This window comes from Micromys minutus (assembly GCF_963924665.1).
Source record: "Micromys minutus genome assembly, chromosome: 30".
In the NCBI taxonomy this organism is placed as follows: domain Eukaryota; kingdom Metazoa; phylum Chordata; class Mammalia; order Rodentia; family Muridae; genus Micromys; species Micromys minutus.
The window spans coordinates 6,299,752-6,311,848 of record NC_137965.1 but is presented as its reverse complement, the minus strand read 5'-3'; the positions used below and the strand labels follow the sequence as shown (position 1 = coordinate 6,311,848).

The following is a 12,097-nucleotide window of genomic DNA, read 5'->3' as shown; positions in this document are numbered from 1 at the left end:
ACATTTACAACTACAACATGGAAATTCCCCGAATGTACTATGTGAACTTTCTCACCAGTGCCCAGGCGTTTCTGATTCTTGTGGACCACGGTCTGCCATCTTCAGGAAGTACAGCTTTGCTGATTTCACCTCTGCTGCCCACTCTTTGATCCAGACAGGACTAACTCAGTCAAGCTGTAGGGTTGTTAGACAATGTATCTGTGAGCACACCGAAGGCTGAGTCCCACTACTTGGGAGTTTCTGACTGTTACAGCTGAGGTAGCACCTGAAAACTACATCTCTAAGAAGCATCTCTGAGAAACACCCATCATATAAATCACATGTGGTAACCTTTATTAAGAATGGGCATTTCCTCCCCTTTAGAATGTTAACTGAGGCAGATGTTATCTTCTGCCATTTCCTCTTGAAAGAACACCACCAGGTACAATGCAGAAGCTTAATAAATACATGTAAGTACGTGAAAAATGTTTATCCTCATACCAGAAAATGTGCCCTAACTTATAGGAATACATACAAAGATATTAAATACAGTTCAGTTCCCCCATGCAAGAAAACATTTCTTGGTATTTGGAAAACAAATTAGCATTGATATCTTACATAATTCTAAAGCATCCAAATGAATAATTCACAAGTATAGAGTGCTACTGTGTGCTAAGTACCTTACACTTGGCATGGCTTGTAATTGTATAAAGAACTCCAGTGTCCTTTCATCTTACAGAGGGGCTCTGGCTTATGTTAGTGAGCCTCATGGCTGTCTCCTTACCTCCATGTGCTCTGCCAACTAGGAGTTAATTCCCATGTGCAAACATGTCTAGGTGCGCAATAAAATTTGCCACAGTGTATTTACATCTGTTGGGAAGATCAATCACTCCGGGAGAACCATACCACAGTACTGATCTCCAGATGCAAATGCTGAGCCAGAGTAATGTTTATTTCATAAGACCGTTTTTTTCCAGGATATTCATCCTGTGGATTCTTTGTGATGACGTTGACAGTTCAGTCTGTTTATCTGTTCTATCAAACTGTGCACAGTAAAAGACTGATGTGCAGAAAAACAGACACAAATTAAAAGGAGTTAGTGACTTTTTCCTCTCTAGTAGGTTATATTTTCCTTCAACTTTTTTCTTAAAGGGCTAGATAGTAAACATTCAGATGTTGTAAACCATTACATATAACTCTGCAACTATGAAAACCATCCAGGTAAAATAGATATGAATGGGTATGGTATTGTTAAAATAAAAGTCTATATGGTAGGGGAGTCCATAGGCCTCCTGTCCCCCATGTTAACAGTCCCTGGGTCCTGGCCTGCCATCCTTATAATAAATAAATCTATGTGCTCTACTTGAAAGAATTCCATAAGTGACACAGACCAGAAAAATCTCAGGCTTCTTCGTCACATCCACCTTTTAAATAAAGACATTTAATACAAATGGTATTTGTACTATGCAAATGAAAGCATGGCTGGCTCTGCAGTACGGTGACCAAGTGCAAACAATCCTTGTACGATGTCCCAGAGCACACATGCAGGCAGCTCTGAAGCCCTATAAAATGTATCAGTTGGAGCAGGAATCTGAAATCCTATGGACTTCCTTATCATTCCACCTACACGCTACGATTCCACGGGAGCAGAAGAGAATCTTTAGAGCACTGAGTATGCAAACATTTGGACAACATTCTTTTCTTCACTTTCTAATCCATCAATCTAGTGCTGCTGAAGGAGAGCAATCCACCGCACCTGCCTGTGGGCGGGCGTTGTCCCCGGAAGCCAGTGTGACTGTCCAGACTAGCCATTCCTTCTCCACCTGGTTCTTCCTTCCATGACCTTCCATCTTTACTGTCATATCTAAACATGAACGTAAACTGCAAACAACCTCTCTTATCACTGACCACTTTTGGATGTTCACATTTGTCTTGCAAATCCTAAGGAGGGGGAAAAAAGCCAGAATCTCCAACCCAGAATATTCTGGTAATCTTTATTAAAAGTTTAATTTAGAATATTAAAACAACATAATATGGTCTGTTTGTCCAAATATTACACATTTTTGAAAAACTTCCTTTAGTGTGTATAAATTAAGAAAGCATATTGTACCCAACATGATTTTCTACAGGGACATTTCATCACAGGGTTTAACGCTGACTGCAGTTCTACACACTCAGTGACAACTGGCTGAGGCGGCTGAAACACACAGGAGTCACTGTCATCAGGGGAACTGAGGTCTTCTGTGAAACCATGCTCCTGAAAGGCTGAGGAAAGTGTGGCGGCCTGTTAGTTCTCTACGCGGACAACACACAGGTTCCGTGAACAGCGGCTTCACTCCCTGCCTGTGGTCAGCAGCTTGAGAGCCTTCTGCAGGTTCTGCACAGCGGTGCCCACGTCTTCATACTGCAGCGCGCTGCCAGCATACTTGCAGTACTTCTGAGCTCTAGCAAAGTCCTCTGGGGTCAGGCGGATGTCTCCTAAAAGAACCACCGTTAGACAACACAGATTACATCATGATGTGCTGATACTTAGGTGCCTATTTCAACTCCAGATGCAACAATGTATTTATACTTATGTAAAAAAAACTAATCTCTGTTTTGCTACTAATAAAAACCAGATACATGCTAATAAAAATAACTCACATGCATATAATTTTCTGTCAATAAGTAATAAACCAGAAGTCTGTGTTTAGTAAATTAACTGTGAAGAAAAATAAAAGGAAAACAGCTGGCTGTGTGAAAGAAGAAAAGCAGCTTGGTATTTACACTAGACTGCTGAGGCTCTCTCTCTCTCTCTCTTCATGGAACACCACAGACTAAACCCTTCAGCCCTCATCTGCGCTACAGTATAAATATATCCTCCAATAAAAGTGTGTGTGTAACATCTATGCAAAACATGCTTCCTTTTTAAACATTAAAATATTCTACATTTCACTTCATACATGGAAAACAACACTTAAGGTCACCTCTACATTCTTATCATTAAAACATACATCTAAACATGAAAACAATCATTGCAAAATATCTTCCAAAATTTATTTCCAGCAGTTTCCTATTTACAGATGAGTAGTATATAAGACCCTAACCAAATAATTTTGGTAAAAATACATTATTCATTTAATCTAAGATATGAGTATCTCTCTTTCTGCCCCCCCTCTATATATATTTATATATATAAATATATACACCCCCTATGGTAAGATAAAAAAAGCTGACATAGTATATTATCTTTGGAAAAGAAACATTCATTCATTCACTCATACTGTCAGGATTTTGAGGACGATAAGGCACACTTTCTGACAAGAAGGCAGAAGCACAGAGATGAGCAGGTGGCTGACTTTAGGTGTTTAAAGGCTGTTTTGACACACAGATTATTTCTAAACGGTCTTTAATTTTTTTCCCACCATTGCTAGAAATAGCAAAGTCTGATACTACCTAGTAAAGAGGTAGCAACTGTTGGGAGGCTCACACTAAGGCCTCACCAATACCACCGAAGCAAGCACTGATACAATGAATTATTGGTATTTATTTGTGTGCGGTGGATCCCACTCAGTGGTGCACTGAATTGAGCATGGAAAGGCTGCCTTTGTTGTCAGTAATCCCTCACATTCTAAATACAACTCTTGAACAGCTAAATACTAATTATATCCCAGATTTTAAGATAATGTGCTTACAAATTTACATACAGTAAATGCAGGCACTACATGGAGTAAGAGCTCAAATGATCACTGAATTAGAAAGACATTAAATCAGACATTCTCATTTTGCCAGAAAAATCTTTTAATCTCACTTTAAAAGTAATTCAAATCAACAGATGAGTAAAATTACAATGTTAAATTAAATATTCAAGCATAATCCACTGCCATCTCTCAGGAGTGTTTGACTTGTTGCACCACCAATAAAACCTATTCACACGATTGTCAGGTGCACTTCAGTTTCTGCTTGTTTGAAAACAGCTACAAGATTCTTCAATGGTTTTCAAATTAGCTAAGGCTCTGGACCCTGGGTCTGCACAGCCTCTTAGAGTAGAACGTTTTGTAGACTGAGTGCGTCTCAACACTGCCCAGCTCCTCTCTGACAGCTTCTCCTTCCACCTTAGTGAACCCGGATGTCAAGGCAAACGCTGTATGTACCACAGAACAACCTCTACAGTATGAGTTAGCTTTGTCTGGCTGATGCCTCATTCATCAGTAAGAGAAAAGTGACACTTTTATTTTCCTAAACTAATCTAGTAATAATAAAACTAAAGCATATTTTATTTTCTTATGAAATCATCTCAATATTAATAGTGTAAATGAAACATCACTATAAAAACAAAGATATATAAAGCTTATGGAGACCATAAGACATTAATTAATTCATATATAAAAGATAGTAACTAGATAGTAAAAATCAAATTCATATTCAAAATTTCTAGACATACAGAAATGTTAGGCTTTTTTTTTTAAATCAATGATTTAAAGAAGTTAACCAAGTTAACCAAGCCATGTCAAGGAATTACTTTTGCAACACAGTGGGCTTTCCTGCATTTAAGAAATATAATTAAGTCACAATGAAATACAGAAACTCCACTTTTAATAGGAATTAAAAATAAAATCTTGTCTCTTACTTATGATTCTTGAAAATTATCATAGAAAATTTCAATAGTGAAGGTAGAAACAGGAGACAGTTTAATGTCAGTGTGCTGATCTTTTACTCAGTATCATACAGACGGCCTCACTGTACAGTGAAAGCTGTTTGCTCAGGCCGCGCAGGTGAGAAAGCACCACATGGTCCCAGGTGCTGATGTCTAACCTGGCATCTCTCCCAGGTGGTCTGCGGTCCTCAGAAGTCAGCTTTGGACCAAGACCACCCTGTTATCAGAGTGCCTCTCCTTCCGAGCAGGACCAGAACAGAGGACAGCTGGTGAGCTGCCAGTCTCTGCTGCTGTGGTGAGGAGAGAGGGCCAAGCACTGCACCAAAGACAGTTCAGGTGCAAAGTCTCACCACTGAGTACTCGCTGACAAAAGCCTCCCTTTGCAACATCAGTGTGCTCTGTAGAGCACAGCCAGAAATATTTCCAATTTACGTAGATAGCTCTACAAATTAGTACATCAAGGGCTCTGTCTAATCTCACTACATATCCCAGAGAAACAGAAAAACACAGTTCTACATCTTTATAAAAAGGCATTGTTAAAAGATGCCAATCATGATAAGAAGAGTCATGGATATAGGTAGCTTCATTATTTCAATATTTTGTAATTGAGTATAATGATGATATTCAGTATTTTTCAGATATGTGACATTTAAGACTCAAAAAGTTAAAATTAGTTTTAATTAATATTATAATAATATGAGGTAAAATAAACATAGATTTTGAAACTTTTTTGCTTTCTATTTTCCTCTCTAGAGCCAGGCCTAACTCCCTACTATACACTAATATGAATGCATTTACACATTAGCACAACAGGCATACTTCTGAAACATCATAGTCATTAAACACTAAGAAAAGGAGTAGGGAACGGGCACAGGAAATTCAGGTGGTGGTGAGGGCAGGAGTTAATACGGAAATCTGCACTCCTTTTCTGACAACAGACAATCTCTTAGAGTAGTTCTAAGCTCACAGCTAAACTGAGAAACAGACAGATTTTCTCATAACCTCCTGCACACAAGCAAAGCCCTTCCATTTCTAGCACCACCAGTGATTCAACTGATGAGCCCTCACTGACATGCTGTGACTCCCCACCCCCACCCTACAGAGGCCACTGTGTGGTTCCCTTTTGGTTTTGTGCATTTGGTGCGCTTGGACTAATTTCTAAACCCTTTCTGTCCCTCACAGTATACTTCTTACAGCAGCTGAGCTCTTGTTCTCTCATTTCCATCCCGTTTTTCTCACCACAACTGATGAGTACTGGTCTCCCCGCCTCACTCTCTGGCCTCTCGTCACAGTTGGGGTCATGCAGTGTGGAGCCCTGAAGCAAGCACTGCGATGACTAAGAAGGCCACCGGGGAGTAGGTGCAACAGCAGTTTCAGTACGGGGGACAGAGGGACGAGGGGATGGGGAGACGGAGGGATGGGGGGACAGAGGGATGGAGGGATGGGGGGATGGAGGGATGGGGGATGGAGGGATGGAGGGACAGAGGGATGGAGGTATTTTAGTTCTGGCTCTCTACTCATCATGCACTACAACTTCTGCTCTGTCTTTACAAAACCCCATGCCAACCCCTGACAATGCGGAGTCACATAAACACACTGGTGCAGAGCCTTTAGATTAGTGGAACCCATGTACTTAGACTGTGGGCTGCTTTCCACCCAGTAATAGACACTTTTCTTTTCCTTCTTTAAAAGGCTGGGAAGCGCATCTGCACTGGTGCTCCACACTTTATCCCTTTATCAGTGGCAGAGATCTTCGCAGCTTCTCAGTTACTGAATAAGGATGGCATCACCAAGTGGATGCAGCGGTTTGTGTGAACAGGGTCTCCACCTCTTTGGAAAAACACCAAGGGGTCTGACTCCCGTTCTACATTTAGGCATGTGGTTATTTTGAATAAAAGTTTTTGAAGTTTTTTTTTCTTGTTTCAGTGAATTCATCCCTGTTTTATTTTTACTTAATGTAACAGTTGACTAGTTAGGAAACATGTTCCCCATCTTAAGGGCTGCCTCTTCACAGTTGACTGTTTTCCCTTTGGGTTAAAACCATGTGTCACCTTTGGCTTTCATTTCCTGTCTTTAGGAGCCATATACACACTGGTCCTTCAGTGTCTGTTAGTGCTTCCTCTGTGTTTTCCTCTAGGAACTTCCAAGTGTTAGCTCTTGTCTTCAAACAATCTTGGCTTTATTTCTCACAGGGGTCAGGAAGGGGTGACATTAACCTTTCGTAAGATACGCACTTTCTGCAGCACTGATTACCCAGTGAGTGGTGTCTTTCTCCAATGATTTGGCTCCTTTGCTGAGAACAGGTTAACTGGAGATGTGATCTAAGTTACTTTGTTACTTTTCCTGATATCTATTCCGTTACGCTGGTGTATGTGTTTATGCTAATACCATTCTTTGGTTTTACATGAGCTATAAGAAGACTTAAAACTCTGAATGAAAGGTTAAGCTATATCTCAGACCCAACTAGAGGCAGAAAAGTAGAAAGAAATTTAAAAAATAAGATTACATCAACGTGCCAGTCACCTAAAGCATGAGCCCACCACACTTAACAGCAGAGCGATGCTGATCTGTCTCATGGTTCGCTCCTTCTTTTTGGATAATGTAATAGTGTAGTAAAGAAAAATGACAACAAGACACAGTGATTTTGAGATGAAGCAAAATAACCATAAGCTTCCCCATTAGCTGTGGTTTGACATCGGTGTCATCATATCCAGGACAGAACAGACAAAAAGAGAAGAGACAGCAGTAAAGAAAAGAACAGAGAGCTACAAGGAGAGAGAGAGAGAGAGAGAGAGAGAGAGAGAGAGAGAGAGAGAGAGAGAGAAAAGGAATGGAAAGAAATGTAGTATCTTTGGATTTGGGTTCCTGGATCCTATTTATAGAACCCTGGTTCCCATGACAATCTACCAGACACAGTGAAAAAAGATTGTTTTTAATACCCTAGATACTCAAGTGTATATGGTACACTCAAGGAACAATTACAAACATCACCCCAAATAAGAAGAGACACAATGCAGCCTAGAGCCAGCTGACTCACCCTGGGAAGCTGTGTACAGGTCAGGGTCAATGGCTGGAACGGCTGGGACAGTCTGTGGACTAGGCTGGACGGTATTGCTTGTTACACCTGTGAATCAAAGTCAGATATGCAGAGAGTGCTTCATTCCCTAATCAAATGATCAGGACACAAGTCAAGGGCTGGCAATTATTTCATTATTTCAACATTTTCTTGAAACCTTCATTGATTTTGATGCATTAATTTAAACTTATTTTACAAACTGGAACAGAAAATATGTAGGAAATTATGACTAGTGGTCAATTTTTTTAATTCTCTGAAATTAATATTTAATCACATCATTTCCCCCTTCATTTTCTTTCCTTCAGCCCTTCCTATGTTCTTTGTCTCAAATTCACTGCCTTTCACTGTTGTTACATGTTATACATATGCATATATACGTAAATATATATTCATATTCATAAACATAACAATGAGCTGCTCATCTCATCTCATATGACTTTCACATATATGACCAAGTGGTCAACTGCTTCTTACTTAAAGCTTGCCATAGGTCTTTAAAGGAAGAGGCTCCCTTCTCACCTTCTAGTCTCTTAGCCTGCTAAGTTCCCTGAGGTCAAAAAGACAAAATTGCAATTTAAGTCAGCAGAAAATCTACTTTATAACTGAGTGAAATTCTCCAGCTAATGTTTTTAAGGTGGTACTTTTATAGGTAAATGAGTGATTGACGTGACTTCCTGTCAAGACTTGTCAAAGCTCTCATATCAGTGAGTACCTAGCTCTGTGCTCCACCTACAGCCTATTGCTCATCTAAAAAATTAGCAAAGTGCACTGAAATCTTACAAAAGACTATACTGATTCAACAGCTCGGATGGTACATGAAGACGGACTGAAGACAAGAAAACTCAATTCTGTACACACGTGTCCTGCAAATACAGTTCTTCTTTATGTAGTATACTGCCTTCTCTGCTTTGCTACAGGCTTAGCACCTGTAATTCCAGATTAACAAAACAATCCTTGCTTTCTTTTTAATGACTTTACAATGCTTCTTTTCTGTTTTTTTAAATCACTATTTAAAAATCAACCCACAACTTATAAAATGAGACACAGGACTACAGGAGGATGTACCTATTACTGAGAAGCCAGGAGACAGACAAAATTCATGCTGAACAATTAGGTGACTTTTTGCTTAATTTGAATGAGTGATAAAGCAAGTAGCATTTGACATACTCTTCCAAACAAACCTTTAAAAGCACATATCAAATTAACATTAAAAAGGATGTTAGAAAGCTGGTCCTGGTGGTGCATGATTTTAATGCCTGGATTTGGGAGGTGGAGGCAGGTAGATCCCTTTCAGATTCAGGCCAACCAGGGCCACAGTGAGACTCTGTCTCAAAAAACAACAAAACAAAACAAACCGAAAGAGGAGAGGAAAGAGGAGTGTGAGAAAAGTCAGGAGACCTGAGAGGGCCTGTTGGTGAAGCCTAGGAGGGCTTTTCAGCGGCCATGTCTTAAGTGCACGCCCATGCCTGTGCATGTCCTCCAAGCAAGTAACACCACTCCTTCCCCTGCGGCTCCTACTCATCCGAAGATCAAATCTTTCAACAGACTCTTTCACGGTAGGGCACACTTTCTGGCCAGCATTCTATGGTAACTTTCAAATAATTACATGTATGAACAAGCCACAGTAAGAACACAGTAGGATTCGTAGAGGCTGCTTAGTTCCACAACAATATTTCATGAGTAATGCTTTAAAAGGCTGTATGAATCTTACTATGTGTTTGGTCAGCCACTCAGCTGTACATGCCTGAGGCAGGAAGTCTGGACACAGCTCTTCCGTTTGTCTTGGAGCTCTTTTGTCACTACCAGGAGCCTAGAATACTGGACTGACATAAGCTCAGAAAGACCTGGCAAAGGGTAATGGTTTTAGGTTATTATTTATTCACTAAGCGCTCTAATATGTTTTATTTTCCTGTTCTGGATTTGGACTGGACACTCTGGGAAATCTACACAATGACTGCAGAGTTACTCTATGTTGAAGTCAGGTGATCCTTTTACAATGCACTCCTGGAGGAAAGCAGTGAGTTTGGACATTAATTCCTTTATGTTTCTCAATAGTAAACGTAATCTAATGTTATGACAGAAAGTAACTTCAGAGCCACAAGTATGCAGCATATGAAAAGGCATTCATACATGTTCAAGAATACAGTAACACTTTGTTAAGTAATATCTTGTTCTACAGGCTAAGTGGCATAGAAACTCTCGAGAAGCGGACATAAGAGTTGGTTAGGAAGCTAAGGAAGATTGCCTCCAGCTTTCAACAGATCAATGGAGTGGAGTTTGAGGACCAGGAGAGGTAGGAAGACATGGTTACTCTAACCTACGAAGGACACCAGAGCCAAGGGAAGAAAGAAGGAGAACGGACATGACAGAGCCTCCACGGAACCAGGGGAAACGGCTCTGAGAGAAAATCACAGGCCAGGATGTTAACAGCAGACGCCTCACAGAACCCAAGAGCAAACTTCTCCCTCCAGCTCGTCTCAGAGCACAGGCTTGCAGTGTAGTAGGTGAGAGGTCAACAGGCTAGCAGTGCTGGGTGTGGCGGTGGACTAGCACTGCCGAGACTGAGGCAGGAGGATAAGTGTGAGTCACGGTCCAGGTTATCTACATAGAGAGTTCCAGACCAGCCAGGGCTACACAGTGCAGCCCTGTCTCTGGAAAAAAAAGGCCGGAGTAATAATACAGTTGTGCCATTTTTATTGAGTTTATTTTCCTGCTAAGGCCTTCTGTGATACAACCTATGAGAAGCACACATTTTGAGTTTCGAGAGACACAGTGAACATTATTAATGTCTCCTTGTGATATCTGCTCAGTGGTTAGGCACAGGGGCAGGCACTGCCAAACAACCACTATTCCTGCCCTCCTTGCACCCACTGCTTTTCTGTGGAGGAACTGAAGCTTGTAAATGAGTACATACTATTCTTTTTGGCTATCTGAAGGATTTCCCTTTGATAAAAGTGCATCCTGGACCTATTACATGAGAGAAGGTAAATCACTCTTAAAGGGAGCAAGAGGGGAAACATCTGTTATGTTTATAAACTAAAAATGTTATTGCTTTCTTTTATTTGACACAGAAAAAATGGCATTAAAAGGAGATCCGGCATCAAAAATCAATAACTAAATAGACTGAAAAAGCAGGTTTAGATTTGAAAAGATTTAGATCTTTGTCCCCAAGGATCACACACAAGGGAGAAAGAAAGGAGGGGGCAACTTCTTAAGTAACTTAACGAAGCCAGAGCCATGAGTTCAAATTCTGGTTCTCCTCTGAGCATGTTTCTTGCAAGTTTTTACTTTTATTTGCTTCTTTGATGAATAGAAGAGGAGGTGGGGAACAGGTAATCAGGACATAAAAATATGCTACCTTTATGCACATATGCGCATGGAGGGAGAGACAGAACACATACCCGCCATGTCTCAGTTAACCAGATTAAGATGTACGGTGAACACTAGAACACTTCCTAGACTCCACCTTCTAATATTTATCACTGTCAGGAATATTGCAAAGACAAGTTTTGACTATTAGTGTGACTGCATGGAGCTGTAAGATTTTAATGCTTTTGCTGTACAAAATGTCGATTTCTCACAGGTCAGTTAAACAGCCCTCCAGCTAACAGTGTGGTTGTTGATTCACACACATAGCAGGTCAGTGTGGACCCAGGGTGAGTAACTTTACCACAGAGCTGCCTTCTGATCTGCTTCCTCAGTAGTACTTTCAAGTACTCCTTCCATAATTCTATTCTGGCGGAGGATATATGTCTTGATGCACAAAACAATTTTGAATGCTCACTAAATTGTCACATGAGACAAGAGAGATCTGGGATAAAACAATCAGCTTCATAAGTAATAAAAACAATATATTAATAATATAATCAGAAAACATTAAGTTTTAAAATGGGAAGAAAAATGCTGTTTTAATGGTAAAAATACTTTTTTTTTGGTTTTGAGCCTTTAATGAGAAAAAAAAATATGTACTATGAAGCTCAAGTACATGGGGTCACACATGACAAAAAAATAATTTTTTAACTAACTGTGAAACTCATACAAGATGGCCTAAAAGGTTTTGATGAAATGAGGCTCGCATGAAAGCCTAAGAAGAAGGGGTGCGTGTCTCAGCAGTCAACATTATTTGGACCAAGTATCAGTGGAGTTGCTTCCTGACAACATTTTGTGTGTGTAAGCCTGTGTGTGGCCTAAGTGTGAGCATGTGCTGCACATGCATGGTGTATGCATATGTGAGGATGGTGCTGTGTGTGGTGTACGTATATACTGTGTGTGAATGGTTGTGTGCTGAGGCCAGAGGACAATGCTCTCCTGTGCTCTGTTACTTGCTGCCTTCCTTACGGTAGGATCTCTCAAAAAGCCTGGATCTAAGCCACCAGCTAACAAGCGTCAGCCACCCTCCTGTCTCT

At 40.4% G+C, this 12,097-nt stretch overlaps 1 protein-coding gene across 1 annotated transcript in view; it reads right to left on the bottom strand.

Moving 5' to 3' along the window:
- Positions 1-374: 374 nt before the first annotated feature.
- The window catches only part of VTA1 (vesicle trafficking 1), a 45,602-nt gene continuing 33,879 nt past the window's right edge, over positions 375-12,097 (bottom strand). Inside the window, exons 7-8 of the mRNA XM_080941862.1 lie at positions 7,653-7,739; positions 375-2,457 (exon numbers count right to left, since the gene is read on the bottom strand). Of these exons, the coding sequence (XP_080797988.1) occupies positions 2,312-2,457; positions 7,653-7,739 (233 nt within the window). The 3' untranslated portion in view covers positions 375-2,311. The remainder of the gene's footprint in view (positions 2,458-7,652; positions 7,740-12,097) is intronic.